General features: G+C 44.5%; 1 protein-coding gene across 13 annotated transcripts in view; it reads left to right on the forward strand.

The window, feature by feature from the left end:
• Positions 1–832: 832 nt before the first annotated feature.
• The window catches only part of PPP2R2D (protein phosphatase 2 regulatory subunit Bdelta), a 54,869-nt gene continuing 35,972 nt past the window's right edge, over positions 833–19,729 (forward strand). For 6 of the 13 annotated variants that reach the window (XM_060126925.1, XM_060126930.1, XM_060126929.1 and 3 more), the window contains exon 1: positions 1,255–1,419. In XM_060126925.1, coding sequence (XP_059982908.1) covers positions 1,270–1,419 — 150 coding nt within the window. In that variant the 5' untranslated portion in view covers positions 1,255–1,269. Of the gene's footprint in view, positions 951–1,036; positions 1,130–1,254; positions 1,420–4,045; positions 4,157–11,674; positions 11,864–19,729 lie in introns of those variants that run through there. The other 7 variants (XM_060126936.1, XM_060126937.1, XM_060126931.1 and 4 more) reach the window with 6 other exon arrangements.

Here is a 19,729-nt window from a genome sequence, read left to right on the forward strand (position 1 = left end):
ACTACCAACTTCACAATATCACTGAAAGAAGTTATGATTTCGGACACATAAATCCCACAAATGAATAATCCCTCCGTAGGCCACAGGAAACACACCCAGGAATGAAGGAACGAACGATGGGCACGCTGTACCGCAACACCGTTTCCCTAAGATTGTACACCGATGGGGGCTCAAGGAATCCTGGTAGACAACGTGAGCTCTGTGCAGGGCTGCCGTCAAAGGTGTACACTGATTACCGGGACTCCAGCTGTGTCCGAGGAGAGTGATTTGCAGTGCGGCCTGGGTCGGTGGGCCGGCATGACGCTCTCAGGTGCGGGGCGCTCCAGGTGTGGCCCGGCCCGGAAGCTCCGCCCACCGGCCACTGAGCGCGCTCTCCATTGGCTGTTCCGCCGAAGGATCGCGCTCTCATTGGCCGAAGACTCTAGGAACGGGCCCGGTTCGGCCTCGCGGCCTCCAAAACTCCGCAGAGGGACGGACGGCCGGCAGCAGACCCGCGGCTGATCTTCAGGGGAGCACCAGGCTCCGGGCTCACAGCCGCCCGCCGGCCGGGGCGTCCCCGGCGGCCCTGAAGCCCCGTTCCCAGGGGTCGGGGCGCGGCGCAGGTCGCGCAGACGTAGTCGGCGCACCGGGAAGACCCACCCCCAGCCCCCCGCGGCCGTGCGTCCCGCCCCGCCCCGCCCCGCCCCGCCCCGCTCGGAGACTCCCGGAGGCCCCGCCCCCGCCCCCGGCCGTCGGAGGCGGCGGGGGATGACGTCATCGAGCGGGACGACGGGCATTGGGCGCCATTTTGAAAAGGGAAAAAAAAATACGGCGGCGGCGGCGGCGGCGGCGGCGGCGGCGGCCGGGCTGAGGTGCTTGGGCGGCAGCAGCGCGGCGGCCGCCTCGTACGTCCGCCGCCGCCTCGGCGCCCGGCCGCGCCCGGCTGCGCGCCGGCCGACCGGCCATGGCAGGTGAGGGCCCGCGCGTGGCGGGGCCGGGAGCGGGCGAGGGGCGAGGGGCTAGGGGCGCGAGCCTGACGCGCCCGGTGTATCCGCAGGAGCCGGAGGCGGCGGCTGCCCTGCGGGCGGCAACGACTTGCAGTGGTGTTTCTCGCAGGTCAAGGGGGCCGTGGACGAGGACGTGGCGGAAGGTAAGGCTGTGCACCTGGGCGCCCCGGAGCCCGGCTGGGCCGCTCCTGGCCGGGGCGCGGGGCGGGCGCGCGCTCGGAGGTCCGGTCCGCCGGGGAGGCGAACGCCGGCCCGGTCCCTAGGGGAGGCGGCCCCGGGGGTTATGTCAGGGGCCCAAGGTCGCGGAGCGCGCAGATGTCGGGTCTCCCGAGTGGATTTTGGGTTCTTTGCGCTGCAAGTGGCTGCCTCCTGCGTTTGCTGGAGCTCCGGAAATAACTGCAGAAGCCGGGGACTCGAGAAACAGAAGCTTGGGGTAACTGCAGACTGGCAGGAGTCGGGTGGGGAATCGCTCCGGCCTGGGTCAGGTCGGGGCCTCTGTCCAGTCACCTGTGTGCTGGGGGCATCTTGTCCGGCCTCAGTTTCTTCTTTAAAAACAGGGTCGGACACCTTGGTGCTTTAGATTGCTTTCTAAGGTTCCGAAGTTTTTCAGTTTTCTTATCAGCTCTTTCTCCTTCTCCGGCGGCGTGTTTTAAAGTTCCTGCTGCAGATTGCACCTTTGAACTTTGCGGTGTTGAGGTTGGTTGGTCTTTTCCGTAACGATGATCGCAGGGGAGCGGCGTTGCGGGGGGCGGGGGCGCTTACCACGGCGCCGCGTGTCGTCCTGAAGGAAGAACGCCTAGACTCGTGCCCGTGCGCGCGGTGCAGCGGCTCGGGAGTGTAAAGTCAGGCAGTGACTCTTTTGCTGTTGTTCAGCCGTCTTACTCAACATGGTGAGCCTTTAACCCTCTCTTAAAAAGTTTTTGTGTTTGCGTGAGCTACACCTTCTTTGCCCCAAGTAACTAGCAGCCTCTGGTCAGGTGTCCTGCGCCTTTCCTCCACCGTGCCCGCTCCCGTGACCCTTGGCTCCGTCCTCCTTTGCTCTGCACCTCCCCCTGGCAGAGTGACATCTGGAGATCCTCTGACATCTGGAGACAAACAGTGCCCAGATCAGTAAGCAGGTAAAACGGTGCTTCAGAAATTTGTGAAGATGTATCCGATTTGAGATTGAGATTTTTCTTTACATTCACATAAGGTACGTTTTTTTTTCACTTTGCAGTGCCAAGTGGGTGACCGGTCAGCTTACTCAAAATTCCTATCAGGGATAAAGCAAAACCCATTTACTCACGGGTAGGAAGGTGGGAGGGCTTAATGCCTGTCTTAACTTCTGGTTTCTTTCCCTTTTTATAAGAAGGTTTAGTTGATAAGCCAAATGAATTAAAATGTAAGTCTAACTAAAATGGTGTATTTTAAGTGTGATGTTACACTTCGAAAATGGTATTCTTTACTTTTAAAAAGTCTTGATGGAAATATTTTGTTCTCTGAATTAAACTGGAACTTTTTGCAATTTTACATCCCTACTTTAAGTACAATTTTGACTACATCTAAAAGTTTGGTATTTTGAGTTATCTATTTTGTAAGATCTCTTTGTGGTAATTACCACATTTTGTTTGTTTGTTTGTTTGTTTGTTTGTTTTGCGGTACGCGGGCCTCTCACTGCTGTGGCCTCTACCGTTGCGGAGCACAAGCTCCGGACGTGCAGACTCAGCGGCCATGGCTCACGGGCCCAGCCGCTCCGCGGCATGTGGGATCCTCCCGGGACTGGGGGCACGAACCCGCATCCCCTGCATCTGCAGGCGGACTCTCAACCACTGCGCCACCAGGGAAGCCCCACATGTTTTTTTGATCGTGTGTATTCACAGCTCTCTGTCTTACTTAATACTTAATTCTCTATCAGGGTTAACACATTTATAACATTCATTATTTTGTCAAGTAGTCGTGATACTGCCTGTTTGAATTGTACTATTTCCATAAAAGTCCATGAGAAAGAAGAAAAAAGTAATTGTTAACAGCTAGCAACGAGACTGTTGAGCAACGAGAATAAAGAAGCTGGTGGTGAAGCTTGTGCCCAGATTCAACCTTGGTGAAGAAGTGTTGATAAGAGATAATTAACGGGAGATGTAATTTAAGGGAGGTCACTGGACGTCGATACTTGGACTGTAGGACTAGAGGTATAGTAAATTTATTTGTGCAGATTTGTGGGTGGTGAGGTGTTTCGCTCTTTAAGGTTTTGTTCTGTTCCAAGCTCCGCTTTGCAGAGTTCTCTGGTAACCCTAAATTTTGTACCGTCTTTCTGCTTTCCGCTGCTGTGAGTGATCAGAAAGTGACTGAGGTGGGCCCCTCCTTGCCTGAGTATGGACATGAGGGGTACAGGGGCAAGTGTGGTCTCCCCTGACTTTTGAAGGTTGGGGAGTGCGTATAGTGGAGAGAGGCTTTTGATTTCCTTTTTGTTTTTAAAGCTAATGGAGTTTGGGGGGACACCTGAAGAAAGTATTGTAATGTGTAAAATTTGATGATGGGTTTTTTTAATAAATTATTTCTTTATTAGAGTGTGTATATATATGTATTTTTTATTATTATTATTTTTAGAAACAACAGGGTTTTGCTTGTGGGTCAGGTCAGCCCATCGTGCTACCAGGGATTTCCCATCTTCCTGCAAATAGGGATAGAGGTGGGCTCAAGAGGAAACTAGTAATTGTTCTGCTAGTGACAAGATGTGTGAGTGACAGTCCCTGGTGACTTGCCCCCTCTCCTTCCCCTATGACAAGCTGGCCAGGGTGTTAGGCATCGCCCCTGAAGGTGGAATAGGTGAGCTTTTATGCCTAGATGAACAAAGAGTCAAAATAGTAAAACCAGGGGGAGGCTTCCAGAAGGAAGTGAGAAAGTAGTTGTTAGCCTGTACCTCCAAATATTTATGCTCTAAACAATGACTACTCTTTGGAAGTTGTTAAATATTTATACAGATTTTTCACGCGTGATGTTTAGTCACCATCACCCAGCCCCTACTCCCTTTTCTTGGGCAACACTCACTGCATGAACATCTTTTGCAGGTGTTGTCACACGATATTACAGTCCTTCGCTGGTCTGTCTTCAGCAGGGTGAGCTCTACTTAAAGCTTGAGGGCTAGGTGCCCCTGCCTCGCCCCACAGCCTTGTAGAAGACCCAGCCTGGAGGTAAAGATGGTTAAGTCTTATGTTCCCGAGGTTGCTTCAAGTTACTTGTGCCCATTAATTCAGTCTTCACACAACCCTGCAAAGGAGGAACTCTTGTTCTTCCCAGTTTTAGATGTGGAAGCCAAGGCCCAGAGGACAGATGACTTGGTCAGCAGAGTGGCCAAGCCAGCGTCGGAAGCTGGGCCAGCTGGCCCAGGACCCATGCATGCTGTGCTGCATCAGTGACCGTTTGTGGCCAGTACTGTTGAAGGCCCACTGCGGGGTGGGGCTCCCCAGCCGTGGGATTGCTCTGTCCTTCCAAAGCTCAGGAGAGGCCTCACTACCAAGAATTAGAGGAAACGACCTCTGAAAGCAAATGAAAATGAGCTGTCTTTAAAGTGAGTGCCTATCAAAATGGTGTAAGATTAGTAACAAGGCTTTCAGAACGGGCATCCTCAAAGTATTTTAAGAATAGATACTACAGAGACAGTAAGCAGGGGGAACACCTGAATGTCAAGTGAGTGATACGGTAGCCTTGCCTGCCGAGCTACTCTCACAGGACGGCAGCTGCCCTCTTGCAGGGAAGTTCCGGGTCTGCTGCTTTTGTACATTCATCGCTCTTCTGATTTTCTGGAGGAACAGGGGGAACGGGTTAGAGGAGGGAAGGGGTTAGAGGAGGGAAGGGCTTGTCATGAACTACTGCCTGGATTGACATAGTTTTTTGCATAGCTTGAGAGCAGCTGGTTCTTTTCATCTCAGAGTGTGTAGGTTTAAGTGTCTAGACTTTCTATTTGATGATTTTATTTTAACCGGTTTCTTCATCCACGATCTAATCTATTGCTTGGAATTAGACATTAATCTTTTTCTAAAGACATAATGCTTAACAAAACTAAAGGTTCATCTGCTTAATTCAAGCTTGAGTCTGGGAAGTTGTGTAAATAAGGTAGGTTTCTGGGTAATCTGGTATGGCCAGCCTTTCTGAAAGGGTTTACATAGATGTTATGAAAGAAAGAAACATTTAAATTGGCGAAGGGTAACAAAAATTAAGAGCACTTGGGCGTCAGTAGCAGGAAGTTATTGTGTTTCATTGAATATAAGATACATGTGATTTCAAAGATGTGAAAATGAAAGAAAATGTGCTTCTTAGAATCAATGAAATACCATATTTGTGAATGCAAAACTTTTCAATCGGGCTTCCCTGGTGGCGCAGTGGTTGAGAGTCCGCCTGCCGATGCAGGGGACACGGGTTCGTGCCCCGGTCCAGGAAGATCCCACATGCCGCGGAGCGGCTGGGCCCGTGAGCCATGGCCGCTGAGCCTGTGTGTCCGGAGCCTGTGCTCCGCAACAGGAGAGGCCACAATAGTGAGAGGCCCGCGTACCGCAAAAAAAAAAAAAAAAAAACTTCTCAGTCATAGTCATTATTTCTAGAGTACTGTGATAGTTTTTTCCTGTGGAGAGTCTGCCTTAAAGAAATCAGATGTGTATGGTTTTTTTAAGATTAATGCATTCAGTGTACCTACTGAGCACAGCTACATTGTGGTGTCTCTGAAATCAGGCTGTGCATTCAAGAAGCGGGACTGATCTTAGTTAGATAATCAGGTGCAGGTTTATGGTAGTATCAAATCATACTCCTTGATTTTTTTATTCCTTGATTTTAAAAATCTGTTGTTTTGATGAGAAGTTCTGGGTTCAGTTCATGTCTGCTGTTTATCAAGCTTGAAGGCCCTTTCTAAACCTCAACTTGCTTATCTAGAAATCACATCATAAGATTTTTGTTGAGATAAAAGTGCTGTGCTTTTGAACCTGTAAGGTGTTGTTGAAGTGTTAGGTACAGCTGTTCACTAATTTTCACGTATTTTAAGGTGTTTGGGTTTAGTTGGAGCTATATTTAAATGTGAAAGTAGCAGTCTCTTAGTTTTTCCCGACCTCCCGCCATCTCTCCACTCACCCCAGATCCCTTCCATAGGGCCTGACCTCTTGGTTTTTCCATCGTTATTCAGTGATCTTCCCACGCCTTGACCTTGGCTCATATTTCTCTCCCGGCGTAGAATACAGCTTTCCCCGGCTATCCTATCTGGAAGCAGAGCATTCCTGCAAAACCTAAGCCGAAATGGTGTAAAGGGAGAAGCAATAATTACCTTAGCCATAGGTATCAATTACCTTATGACACAGGCACAGAAGGAGTCAAGGTAAAGCCCAGACGCTCAGACACAGTTCAAAGCTCTGACAGCTTGATGCTGAGATGCTCAGTGTAGCTCCTGGAGAAGGAGCTTGGTGGGGCCCCTCTCACTGCTCAGGGTGCACTACCTGTATAATCATTTCCTGCGAAACAAATGCTGAAGGCTTATTTTGCCCCTTTTTTTTTTCCCAAAAGTGAAATCTTCAGATTTCTTTCAGTTAGCAAACTGTAGGTCTTTGGTAAAAGCGAAATGACGTACAGTGAGCTTTCAAAAAATGGGGGTTTCTCAGGAATTCTCTGTGGTAGTCCAGTGGTTAGGATGCCGGGCTTTCACTGCCCGGGGCCCGGGTTCGATCCCTGGTCGGGGAACTAAAATCCCGCAAGCCATGCGGGGCGGCCAAAAAAAAAAAAGGTGGGGGATTTCTATATTCTTTTAGTTTCCTCTCCTCCTTTCACACCTAGTCATCCATCTAAATCCATCTCAGATTCCACTTTCTTTATGAAACACTGCTCAGCCACTCTTAACATCCTTTCCTGTCACTTAGCATGTCATGGTGTTTAGCATTGGCTGTATCCTGCTTGTTCTCTAGTTTTATCATATGGGTTAGGCTTGCTCTTCAACTTGATGTTAATCAAGATATTGAAAGATTTTGGTACAAATTCCACTTCATCCCTCTTACTAGCTTCGTGTTAATGTGACAGTTACTTACCTTCTGTTCCTCAGCTGTAAAACAGGGTGCTATTTCCTGTGACCATTACAGGTTCTTAGAAAGATTCCAGGTAATGCAGGAAAAGCTTTGACAAACTGGCTCACAGTAACTGATAACTGTTAAAATGTTGGTATCTTTTTTTTTAATTTTTCATACAGTTTTTAAAGGTTACTTTCCATTTACAGTTATTACAAAATATTGGCTCTATTCCCCATGTTGTACAGTACATCCTTGAGCCTATCTTATACCCAATAGTTTGTACCTCCCATTTCCCCACCCCTATATACCCCCCACCCCATAACCACAAGTTTGTTCTCTATATCTGTTAGTCTGCTTCTTTTTTGTCATATTCACTAGTTAGTTTGTTGTGTTTTTTAGATTGAACATATAAGTGATATCATACAGGGTTTGTCTTTGACTTCACTTAGCATAATGCCCTGCAGGTCCCTCCATGTTGTTGCAAATGGCATTATTTCATTCTCCTTTATGGCTGAGTAGTATTCCATTGTGTAGATGTGCCACATCTTCTCTATCTATTCATCTGTCGATGGACACTTAGGTTGTTTCCATATCTTGGCTATTGTAGATGGTGCTGCCATGGACATTGGGGTCATGTATCTTTTCAAATTAGTGTTTTTGTTTTTTATCGAATATATACCCAGGAGTGGAATTGCTGGATCATATGATAACTCCATTTTTAGTTTTTTGAGAAACTGCCACACTGTTTTCCACAGTGGCTGCACCAGTTTACATTCCCACCAAGAGTGGAGGAGGGTTCCCTTTTCTCCACATCCTTGACAACAGTTGTTGTTTGTGTTCTCTTTAATGATAAATGTTGATGTCTTAAGAGACCCTCTTGCCTAGGAGAGTAACTTACTCTGTGTTGCTCCAGGGAGCCACCTTAAGAAAATGAAGGGTGTTATGGGGGCTAGCTTTCAGCTTAGTTCATCTAAAAAGTTGGCAACAGCGTCCTGAAGGTCTGCTCGTGCTGAATGTTGCAGTGGAGAAACCCAGTTTCTGCCTCACGCAACCATGTGTTTAGACAGCGACTGGCAAGCAGTTGGGTCCTGGCACCATCGTGAGAGCAGGGTATGTGGAGGGAATGTGATACAGTGCCCAGTACACAAGACTTGGGTGGGGAGTGAAGGGAAGGAAATCAGGGTGTAGGAAGAGGGAGGAAGGAAAGGGAGAAGAATGTTCCAGATTGAGGGGGCTTGGAGTAGAGATTGCAGAGAGCGTGGCGCATTCTGGGAAACCAGAGTACTTGGTGTGTTTGTCTGGCAAAGAAGGGGAAGGCCCGAGACGAGGGGCTGGCAGGGACCAGAGTGATGAGTAAAAGCCTTGAATACGGTGCTGAGCACCTTGAATTGTGTTTCGAAGTAAATGTGATCATAAACGTTTAAGGTTCTCACTAGAGGAGTGACGTCAACTTTACGGAAGGTCACTCTGGCCTTTGGAAAATGGGTGGTGACGGGGTACAGAGTGGAGACAGGAATGCAGCTGCCCAGCCACTGCAACAACAAAGGCTGGCAATGTGAGCTTACACTAAATCAGAGGGTTTCGGATTCTCTTTAAAGGGCCCAGTAGTAAATATTTCAGATTTTGCAGGCCAGTCCTGTCTCATCTACTCAACTCAGCTGTGCCTTTGCAGCAGAAAAGCAGCCAGAGACCCCAGGAACATGAGGGTGTGACGGTGGCCAGTACCACTAGTTACAGATCAGCAAGGGCCAGATTTGGATTTCACATGGTAGTTTGCCTGCCCTGTGCTAAGCCGGTGGTTCTCAAAGCCTTTTGGTTCCAAAACCTCTTGGTTTTATACTCTTAATAATTTTTGAGGACCAGAGAGCTTTTTGTTCATGAGGGTTATGTCTATCAATTTTTACTGTATTGGAAATTAGGACAACTGAAACTATTTATTATTTCACTTTAATAATAAATCTATTACATGTTATCATAACATTTTTAATGAAAAACAACTTTACCAAAACCAAAAAAGATTGAGTGCCATTGTTTTATACTTTGCAAGTGTTTTAAGTGTAGGGCTTAATAGTAGACAGGTGGATTCCCAGATCTGCTTCTACATTCAATCTGTTACAATTGTTTTATTGAAATATATGAAGAAAATTTGGCCTCATACTTACATGTAGTTAGAACAGGGAGGGGTGATTTAATAGCCTTTTCATGTAATTATAGGTATTCCACTTTAATACTACAACAGAACTGCACACATGGTGGTTTCTTCTAGTTACACTTTGGAACCTGAGACCATATCAATGAATTGTTTACCCCCTGTTAACATTAAAGTCCATAGTTCTATCTTGTACTTTGACTGTATCCCTTGCTCATGTGGTTAATTTGGTAGCATCACATCTTGGTCATTTAGAAATACATATTGGTACACTGAGTTGTTCAGATCTTCTAAATGTTGATACATTTCACTGTACAAGATCAAGAAAATCACCACTGATCTCATTAGAAGAGTCTTAAAGTGGGAAGCTGTCAAATTAATAGCAGAAACAAGTTTTCCAAAATTCTGATTTCTTTTGAAAGCTTGGATTTTATCATTGGCAGCAAATACCGTCAGTTGTTTTCTGTGTAGTGAGTGGCTCACTTTGTTTATTTTTAAGAAAATTTCTGCCAGATGTCAAAACCTAAACAACCATAGTTGGTCAGTTGTTCTTTCAGATAAAAGTGGCATTCCATGAAAATGGCTGGTTCAACCTGCAGCACTGACAACCGTGCACATGCTTTTCCTTGAGACAGTCACTGCACTCGGGGGTACAGCAAACCTGCTGTGTGCCTAGCGCCCACCTTACCACAAAGCATATTGAAAAGACTCATCCTGGGGGCTTCCCTGGTGGCGCAGTGGTTAAGAATCCGCCTGCCAGTGCAGGGGACATGGGTTCGAGCCCTGGTCTGGGAAGATCCCACATACCGCAGAGCAGTTAAGCCAGTGCGCCATAGCTACTGAGCCTGCGCTCTAGAGCCCACAAGCCACAACTACTAAAGCCTGCGTGTCTAGAGCCCATGCTCTGCAACAAGAGAAGCCACCGCAGTGCGAAGCCCACACACTGCAAAGAAGACCCAACGCAGCCAAAAATAAATAAACTTAAAAAAAGAGAAAAGACTCATACTAATGGGTTGGTATTGAGTAAAATTAATTCGTTTGATGGTTCATCAAGGATATTCCTCAGTAAAACTGGCTTTTTTCCTTTCTTTTCTTCCTGCCCTTGCGTGGTGTGAACAGCAGGACTGCTGGTGCGGTTCCATGCTGCTGAGTGATGTGTGCTGGACACCAGCAGTTTCAGCCACATTGCTTTTGCTCTTTCATGCAGATGACAACACAGTGAAAATGGCAACGCGTATTATTGTGAAAATAGTTTTGACCTTGTGGTCCTTCAAGAGGTTCTTGGGTACCTGCAGGGGACCGCAGACCACACTTTGAGAACTACTGCTTTAAAGCTAGCTACTAGCAATAGGAATAACAGAACAGGGCAGATTTTAAGATTAACTGTCCCCTCTCATCTTTACTGGATTTTGCTGTTTTTGTCTCAGAATACAAAAGCAGAGCATTCATTATTTAAAGTAACTCAAGTGATGCAGATGTAAAAAGAGTAAAAGCAAAAGTTCTTCTTCATTCCTCCCCAGAGGTAATGACCCTTAACAATGTGTGTATGTTTTTTAGACCATTTCCTATTCATCTATCTATGTACTTTTGTTTTAAAATTTAGTTTGCGTGTAAGCAGCACTTTTTAAATCCCTTAAAAGTGTGAATCCTATTATAAATGTTGTTTGCTTGCTTGTTTGCATCAGCAGTGTGTAATTTGAGATCGTACAGTGACCCGGGCTTTCTGCTGAGCTGTGCACACACTTGAGCCTGTTTGACCCTGAACGTAGCCCCTGGAGATGTCAGTGCTACTGTTGCTTGTGTTTACAAATGAGCACAGTGACTCTCAGAAGATGTAGTCACTTGCCCAAGGACACAGAGCTAGTGGGTGCTGAGGTCAGGATTTCAGCCCAGGTGTTCTGGATCCAGAGCCCATACGTCGGTATTTTTAACGATGCTGCCTTCTTGCATAGCTCGATTTGATCCTTTTTGATGGCTACAGAGTATATAGTTGTACAGACTACTCATTTATTTAACAAGTCCTCTGTTGGTGGGTTCCAAGTTTTGCTATTACTAAAGATGCTGCAGTAAAGAGACTTGTCCATCCATCTGCCTGGGGCAGGAGTTGCTGTGGCTAGAGTCCTAGAAACAGACACACTCAAAGGCCTCCAACATTTACCTTTTTTGGCTGCCAAATTGTCCTCCAAAAGACGGTGCTGACTTACACCTTCCCCAAACTTTTCCTTCTCCACTCATGCTGGGAATATCAAACTTTTTAATTTTAGCTATTTTAATGTCAATTTTAATGTTGTAGTTTGCATTTCCTTACAGTTAGGCAATTGAGATTTTTTTTGTCAACTATTTCTATTTCTTCCGTGAATTGTCAGATTGTATCTCTTGTCCATTTTTCTACTGAGGCTTTTAGAAATGAATTTTAAAAGCTTTTTAATACATTATAAGTACTAATCTCTGAATATTTTTTATTAACCTTGAGTTTTAATTTTTCAGTTATGTCCCCTGTACGTGTGTCTTCTGTAGGCGGGTTTTTTTGTTGCTGTTGCCGCTGTCGGGAACTAAGAAAAGGCTGAGATCTTTGTTGGGTCAGTAGTGGTGTGGAAGAGGAGCGGTGCGGGACAACAGGAGTGATTCATAGGCTGGACTAAATATTGAGAGCCGGAGCTCAGAGAGTGACCGTGAACACAGAAGAGCTTGGAAAGTTCACAGAGAGCTTGGTAAGGCTGTTAGACTTACACAGACTGGGGAGCAGACTTTAGCCCGTTTTATCTAGCTCTCCAGAGATAAGAAAGTCACAACTAGAACGCGGTGTATGAATTCTGTATCTTGTGCTAGACGTAGCCCAGAGCTGGCACATAGGAAGTATTTTAATAAATTGTGAATTCTTAGTGAGTCAGGGTACCTGCCGCGAAGGCACGAAGTTCCCGGATAATGATGTGGAAAATTTGGGTGTAAAAAAGGAACAAACGATGAGTCCTCATTTTTAACCATATCTGTAAACGTGTCATTCATTTTTAAAAAGGGGTAAGAGAGTTCATATAAATCATCAAAGAAAGGGCATTAATGGGCAAAGACTTCTTTTTTAATTTATTTTATTTATTTTTGGCTGCGTTGGGTCTTTGTTGCTGCACGGGGGCTGCTCTTCATTGCAGTGCGTGGGCTTCTCATTGCGGTGGCTTCTCCTGTTGCGGAGCACGAGCTCCAGGCACGTGGGCTTCAGTAGTTGTGGCTCGTGGGCTCAGTAGTTGTGGCGCACACTTAGTTGCTCACGGCATGTGGGATCTTCCCGGGCCAGGGCTCGAACCTGTGTCCCCTGCATTGGCAGGTGGATTCTTAACCACTGCACCACCAGGGAAGCCCACAAAGATGTTTTAATTAAAGCAGTGGTGAGGTTTTATTTTTGCTTTACATTTCTGGAAGAAGTATCTCTACACTCATTTTTCTGGAGGGCAATTTCACATGTATCTATAAAACCTTAAGCAAGGGTTGGGAGCCTATGATTCATTCCACTTACAGGAATATGCCAGCTTTTATTTTTTTTTTAATTTATTTTTTTGGCTGCATTGGGTCTTCGTTGCTGCGCACAGGCTTTCTCTAGTTGTGGCAAGCAGGGGCTGCTCTTCGTTGCAGAGCACGGACTGTAGGCGCGCCAGCTTCAGTAGTTGTGGCACGCAGGCTCAGTAGTTATGGCTCGTGGGCTCTAGAGCGCAGGCTCAGTAGTCATGGCACATGGGCTTAGTTGCTCGGTGGCATGTGGGATCTTCCCGGGCCGGGGCTTGAACCCATGTCCCCTGCATTGGCAGGCGGATTCTTAACCGCTGCGCCACCTGGGAAGCCCTGTGCCAGCATTTCATGAGGTGTATTTACAGAGTTGTGCATTGCAGCAGTAAAGTATCAGGGAAGAAACGCCCAGAAGTAGTGACGTGATTAAATGCATTGTGGTGCACCCATATTGTGGTTTAAAGGGGTCTGTGCCTGCCGGAGAGAGGTTTGTGATATATTAGGTGAAAAAAAGCAATTCACAGAACAGTGATCGCGTGTAAATCTGACTGGGGTTGTAAATGTCTGGAAGATGCAGGATGGCTAACATCTTTGGGGACCCGGGGGTAGTGAGGGGTCAGATTTGCATCAGAGGGACTTTGGCTTTTATTCTACATGCTTCTGTATTATTTAATGTTCCACACCAATGCAGCATTGTTTTTGTGATGATAAAAAGAAAAAGACCAGTTAAGAAAAGGGAAAGACTAGCTTTATAACAGTGGAGGAAGGGTTCCCTTCCTGCTACTTATGAACACCTGCTGTTTAGGCTGCCACTTGAAAACACCCTAAACATTTTTTGTAAGGTTTTTTGTTTCTTAGGGGTTTTTTGGAGTATAGTTGATTTACAATATTGTGTTACTTTCAGGTGTACAGCAAAGTGAGTCAGTTATATGTATATTTTTTCCAGATTATTTTCTATTATAGGTTATTACTATACTATAAGATACAAGACACTGACTATAGTTCCCTGTGCTGTACAGTAAATCCTTTTGCTTATCTGTTTTATGTAGTTTGTATCAACCCCATTTTTCTGAGTTTTAATTGTTCTGCTCCAGGTATCTGTGATGACAAAATAGATATCCATAAGAATATATATTACTGAAGCTCTAGTATTTGTAACTAGATGTAAAGCAAAGCAAAATGACAGCCCAGCTGATGATGATTGTTGAAAGGGGGGCCTTCAGTGCCTGGTACATCAGTGCGTTTGCAAATGGACCTAACTATCCATCTCATGGGGGCTGCTTGTGGCTTGGTTTCGGCCATTTGCAGTGTCCTGTGTATCTACATGTTTTAAAGAAATGTCATAATTTCTTTTTTTTTTTTTTTGGATATACCTTACATATAGGACAAATATTTTTTTTATTTTATTATTTACGTTTTGGCCGCACTGTGCAGCATGTGGGATCTTAGTTCCCCTACTGGGGATAGAACCCATGCCCCCTGTGGTGGAAGCGCAGAGTCTTAACCACTGGACTGCTAGGGAAGTCCCTAGGAGAAATATTTTAAATCTTGAGACAACCATTTGCCACCTCACTTTTTTTTTTTTTCCTTAACAATATCTGTTTTCTTCTCTGTAGCTTTTTTTTTTCTTTTTTCTTTTTTTGGTCCTCTGGGTCTTAGTTGCGGCTCATGGGCTCCTTAGTTGCAGCTTGCCAGCTCCTTAGTTGCGGCAGGCAGGCTCCTTAGTTGTGGCATGTGAACTTTTAGTTGCAGCGTGCATGTGGGATATAGTTCCCTGACCAGGGATCGAACCCTGGCCCCCTGCATTGGGAGCGCAGAGTCTTAACCACTGTGCCACCAGGGAAGTCCCTGCCACCTCACATTTTGATAAACTTTATAGTTTTCCTTTAAAATAAGTAGTAATATACATATTATTAACATAATATCAATAATTATTATCTAATTATTATACAGTTACATATAAATGTAAGGTATATTTATTTATTAAAATATATATAATATTATATGCTAATTGTAAACACCCATGTTCTCAACATTTGGTCATATTTGTTTCAGATTTAAGATGTAAAAGTTACAGTTGAAGTTCTCTCTCTCTTTTTTTAACTCCCCAGTTCCATTTCCTGTACTTTTCTCTCCTTCCTTCACCAGTGGCAACTTCTACCATAAAGTTGGCCTATAAATTCCCTGCTTCTGAATTTTTATCGAAATAGATGTACTGCTGCTGCTTTTTCTCCAGTTGTCTTGCTTTTGTTAGACCTTAAGGATCTAATTCAATGTTAGAGGTCAACATTTGTTAGATTTTGACTTTGGTTATGATAACAAAAAGCACGTATCTGTCAGTTGTTGAAGTCATCTGAAATATCAGAGATAGTTCTTGAAATAGTATTAGCCACAGTGATCATTAATTTTTTTCTGCCATCAAGCCCTGGTTATGTTCAGGTATGTAGTAGTGATATCAATCTGAAAATGAGAGAATGCAAAAAGTCTTTATTTTAACCATTCTCAGTTTACTTAATGTCCATTAAAGCACAGTAGAATTCAGCAGGAAAAGGAGAAATTGATTGGAATTATCCACTTAGGACTTTCTGTGTGCCTTTTAAAGTACTGTTCAGGGTAAAATTCATACATAATATAATTGTATGAATTGTTGCTTTAGAAATCCATTGAAATCCATTGGAAGTTTACCTTTGGGGGAATTCCCTAGTGGTCTAGTGGTTAGGACTCTGCACTCTCACTGCTGAGGGCCCAGGGAAGGGCCCAGGTTCAATCCCTGGTTGGGAAACTAAAATCCCACAAGCTGTGTGTGGCACGGCCAAAAAAAAAATTTACGTTTGGGGTTGCTGGCTGTGCAGGCCTGGTGGTGGCCGGCAGAGGGCAGGCTGGGTTTAGGGAGAACAGGTGCCCTCACCTTTCAGACTTGGCTCCTGAGGTTGCATCTCCTTGTTTCATTTGACCTACAGAGAAAACAATAACACTCAGGGTAACGTGGATTTGGCTTTTTTTTTTTTAAGGTTTGTGAATTTTTTTAATTGCGATAAACTATACGTAGCTTAATATTGATCATTTTAATTATTCCCATGTGTACAACTCAGTGGCATTAATTACATTCACAATATTGTGTGACCACCACTACCTCTACCCAAAACTTCTTCATCATCTCCAACGAAAACTCCATACCTGTTACATAACAACTCCCTCTTCTCTTCTCCCTGCAGCCCCTGGTAATCTCTATTCTGGTTTCTGTCTCTGTGTATTTTCCTATTCCAGGAACTGCATATAAAACTGGAATTATACAATATTTGTCCATCTGTATCTGGTTTATTTCACTACAAATAATGTTTTGAAGATCTACCCAAGTTGTAGAATGTATCAGAATTTTTTAAAGATTTTATTGTTCTGGAGCTATTTTAGGTTCACAGCAAAGTTAAGAGGAAGGTACAACAATTGCCCATATACCACCCTCCCCCTTCAACCTCCCCCACGGTCAGCACCCCCTGCCGTAACAGCATGTTACACGTGTTGCAGTCAAAGAGCCAAGATTGGCACATCATCATCACCCATAGTCCATAGTTGACCTCAGGGTTCACCCTTGACGTTGTGCATTCTGTGGGTTTGCACAAATGTGTGGTGACACGTCTCCATCAGTATAGTCTCATAGAGTCGCTTCCCTGCCCTCAAACTCCTCTTTGCTCAGCCTGTTCACCCCTCCCTTCCTCCGCCGGCCCCCCACCCCACGCCAGCAACCACTGATTGTTTTTTTTACTGTCTCCATAGTTCTGCCTTTCCCAGAATGTCGTAGAGTTTGAATCATACCGTAGGCAGCCTTTTCAGATTGGCTTCTTTCACTTTGTAATAAGCATTTAAAGTTCTTCCCTGTCTTTCATGGCTTGGTGGCTCGTTTCTTTGTACGCTGAATAATATTCAATTGTCTGGATGGACCACAGTTTATTAACCTGTTCACCTACGGAAGGACATCTTGGTTGTTCAGGTTTTGGCAGTTACAAATAAAGCTGCTACAAACATTTGTGTGCAGGTTTCTGTGTGGATGTACATTTTCCACTCCTTTGGGTAAATACCAAGGAACAAAGTTGCTGGGTGGACCATATGGTAAGAGGACGTTTATTTTTGTTAGAAGCCGTCAAGCTGTCTCCTGAAGTGGCTGCACTGCTCTGCTCTGCGTTCCCACCAGCGATGTAAGGGAGTTCCTGCCGCTCCGCACCCTCTCTAGCGTTTGGTGTTGTCAGTGGTTTTGGATTTTGACCATTCTAATAGGTGTGTAGCGGTATTGTGTGTTGCTTTACATTTTCCTGATGACATATGCTGTGGAGCATCTTTTCATATGCTTGTTTGCCATGTGTATATCTTATTTGGTGAGGTGTCTGTTAAAGTCTTTTGCCCATTTTGTAATTGGGTTGTTTTCTTATTGTTGAGTTTTAAGAGTTCTTTTGTATATTTGGATACCAGTTCTTTATCAGATGTGTCTTTTGCAAATGTTTTCTCCCAGTCTGTAGCTTGTCTTCTCATTCTCTTGAATGTATCAGAATTTCATTCCATTTTATGGCAGAATTAGATATGGATTTTTTGAAATAGAAATAATACGTTTCTAACCTCATTTTTTATTTTGTTTTTGGTCATTGAATGTACTTTTAAAATTTTTACCCTTAAACAATAAATGTATTCCTGAAAAGGTATTTGGAAATTGGATTATTTATATGCATGGAGTGAAATTACTGGTCAAAAATAGCTTGTTATAAGTTTTTTCTATAGTAAAAAATCACAAAGTTGGGGTGGATAATTGCTTAAAGTTTGGTAAACTCTGACTTGTTTTATCATTCACCTGGTAAAGTTCTCACTTACTTGATAATCTTGCCTATTTTAGGGTTTCTCTAACTTAGATATCTGTGAGTTCTTTCATGTGTGTTTAAATATACTTAACTTTGTACTTAGTTATAAGGAAGAATCTCAAGGCTGTGTGTGTTACTAACAGATGCTAACAAAAGTTGGCATTTAAGGAGAAACATTAGCAGCCTTGTTTTTCTAATGTGATGGACTAGGTTCAAATTTAGACACAGGTTATTCTTCTTTTGGTACCAGTTCCTCAAGGTAATGACCTTTTTACTGTAGATGACAAAAATACTAGTCACTGTCTTCTTGCTAGTTTGACTGAGTCTGAAATCCAGTGAGGGGCTGTGTGTTGTTACATGTCTAGGTATGCAGCAGGGGAGAGGGGCTGAAAGAAGAAACTTTGCTGAGAATAGTTAGTGACCCGAGGCAATAAATGAACTTTGACCTCCTCATTCTTGCTTCTTGTGCATCCATCCATGGTGTGGAAGGTACCCTGAGCAAAGCACTGCTCTTCAACAGACACGGTCCTAGGATGAAAGCAGTTAACTAGTTAATTGCCATTGTTTTGAGGGCTCCAGAAGGAGTCAAAGGGGTTCCCTGGGCAGTGGCCCTTTGAGCTCTAAAGTGAAGGATGGATGGGCATGGACTGGGTTGAGGGATGGGAGGCGTGGTCCAGGCAAAGCAGAACGTGGAAGAGGGCTTGAAACAGGAAGAATTATGATCAGTTCAGGAAACTGAAAGAGGCCTGGGTGCTCAGACCATAGAAAGGAAAGGGGAGAAGAGAATGAGGATTCTGATCTTTCTCCTAAGGGCAGTGGGGATTCACGTGATGTGTCTTAGTGGGAAAATGGCGATCGCATTTGTGTTTAAAAATAAAAATTGCTCCAGATGCAGTGTGCAGAGGTGGGCTGGAATCATTTTAGGGCAAGATGCTGCTTTTTAATTTTCAGAAGAGCCTAGCAAGTACGTTGATGATTGTGTTACAGAGACAGTGCCCTGTCCTTCATAGTGAGAGAGGGCTTTGGCGTGCTTTGGGTCAGGCTTCTGCCGTGGACCACACAGTTCTAATTCACCGAAAGAATTACTAGTATGAAATTAAGCATAAAATCTCCTGGCTGTAATTCAAGTGTGGGAGAAAGGTTAAAATGGACAGTCAGATAGCCTTTTGGGTTAAAACTTTCTAATTTTTAACATGTGGTGGGGGGAATAGAATGGAATATTCTGTATGAATTGGATTTTCCTTGAAAAGAGTGATTAATTTTCCAGTGGGCTTTAATTTTAATAACAGGTTAAATGTGGTTTCCTAAGTTTTGAAGTCTGCTGAACTTCATTAGGTAAGACATCTAGTTAGGGAATGATGTAAACACGAATTTTCCTGATAAACAACAATAAAAGATTCACCATATCCTTCTGCTGCCTTTGTCTCCTTATGCACATGCTTTGCAAGAAGTAACCCAAAAAAAAGAACAAAAGCAAGGGATCTTTAGGTTTAAATGGAAGGGGAATTAAAAATAGTGTTTTGTTGAAAAATTCATAGCAGGGTTTTGTTTAGAAAACATTGAAATAATGTAGTCTACTTTTAGAATATAACCGAGAAAGGTTACAAGTCGTGAAGACCCTTTTAATGACTTGATCCAATCATTTTATGGTGTACTTTCAAATAACAGCTTTATTGAGATATAATTCACATAGCATGAAACTCATCCTTTTAAAGTGTACAGTTCAGTGTTTTTAGTGTGTTCGCAGAGTTGTGCAGCCATCACCACTAGCTAATTTTAGAACATTTTCATCACTCCCAAAAGAAACTCACGAGCAGTCCCTTCTCAATCTTTCCTCCCCCACCTCCTGGCAACCACTAACCTACTTTCTGTTTCTATGGATTTGCCTGTTCTGCACATTTCATTTAAATGAAGTCATATAATATGTGGCTGCATGCCACTCTGACAGGTGCAAGGGAGCATGAGATAAATGGCCACACCCTCAGTTCACGTCTTACACGTTCATGCATGGGGAAAGTTGACTGGTTTGGTGATGGTGGCAGAGGAGCTGGGTGGGTTGAAACAGGTGCACTTGCCAAGTGGTGGGAGCAGACAGTCCTTAGAGGGGGCTCAGGAGAGAGTGGAAGGCAGTGAGTGCAGTGAGCCAGCCGGCTCTGCTTTCGGAGGACCAAGGTGCGGCAGAGGCCAGAAGAGGGGTGGGGCCACTTTTTTCCTTAAGATGAGAGATTGCAGCGCCCC

The sequence above is a fragment of the Lagenorhynchus albirostris genome, chromosome 16, assembly GCF_949774975.1.
Source record: "Lagenorhynchus albirostris chromosome 16, mLagAlb1.1, whole genome shotgun sequence".
NCBI classification, from domain to species: domain Eukaryota; kingdom Metazoa; phylum Chordata; class Mammalia; order Artiodactyla; family Delphinidae; genus Lagenorhynchus; species Lagenorhynchus albirostris.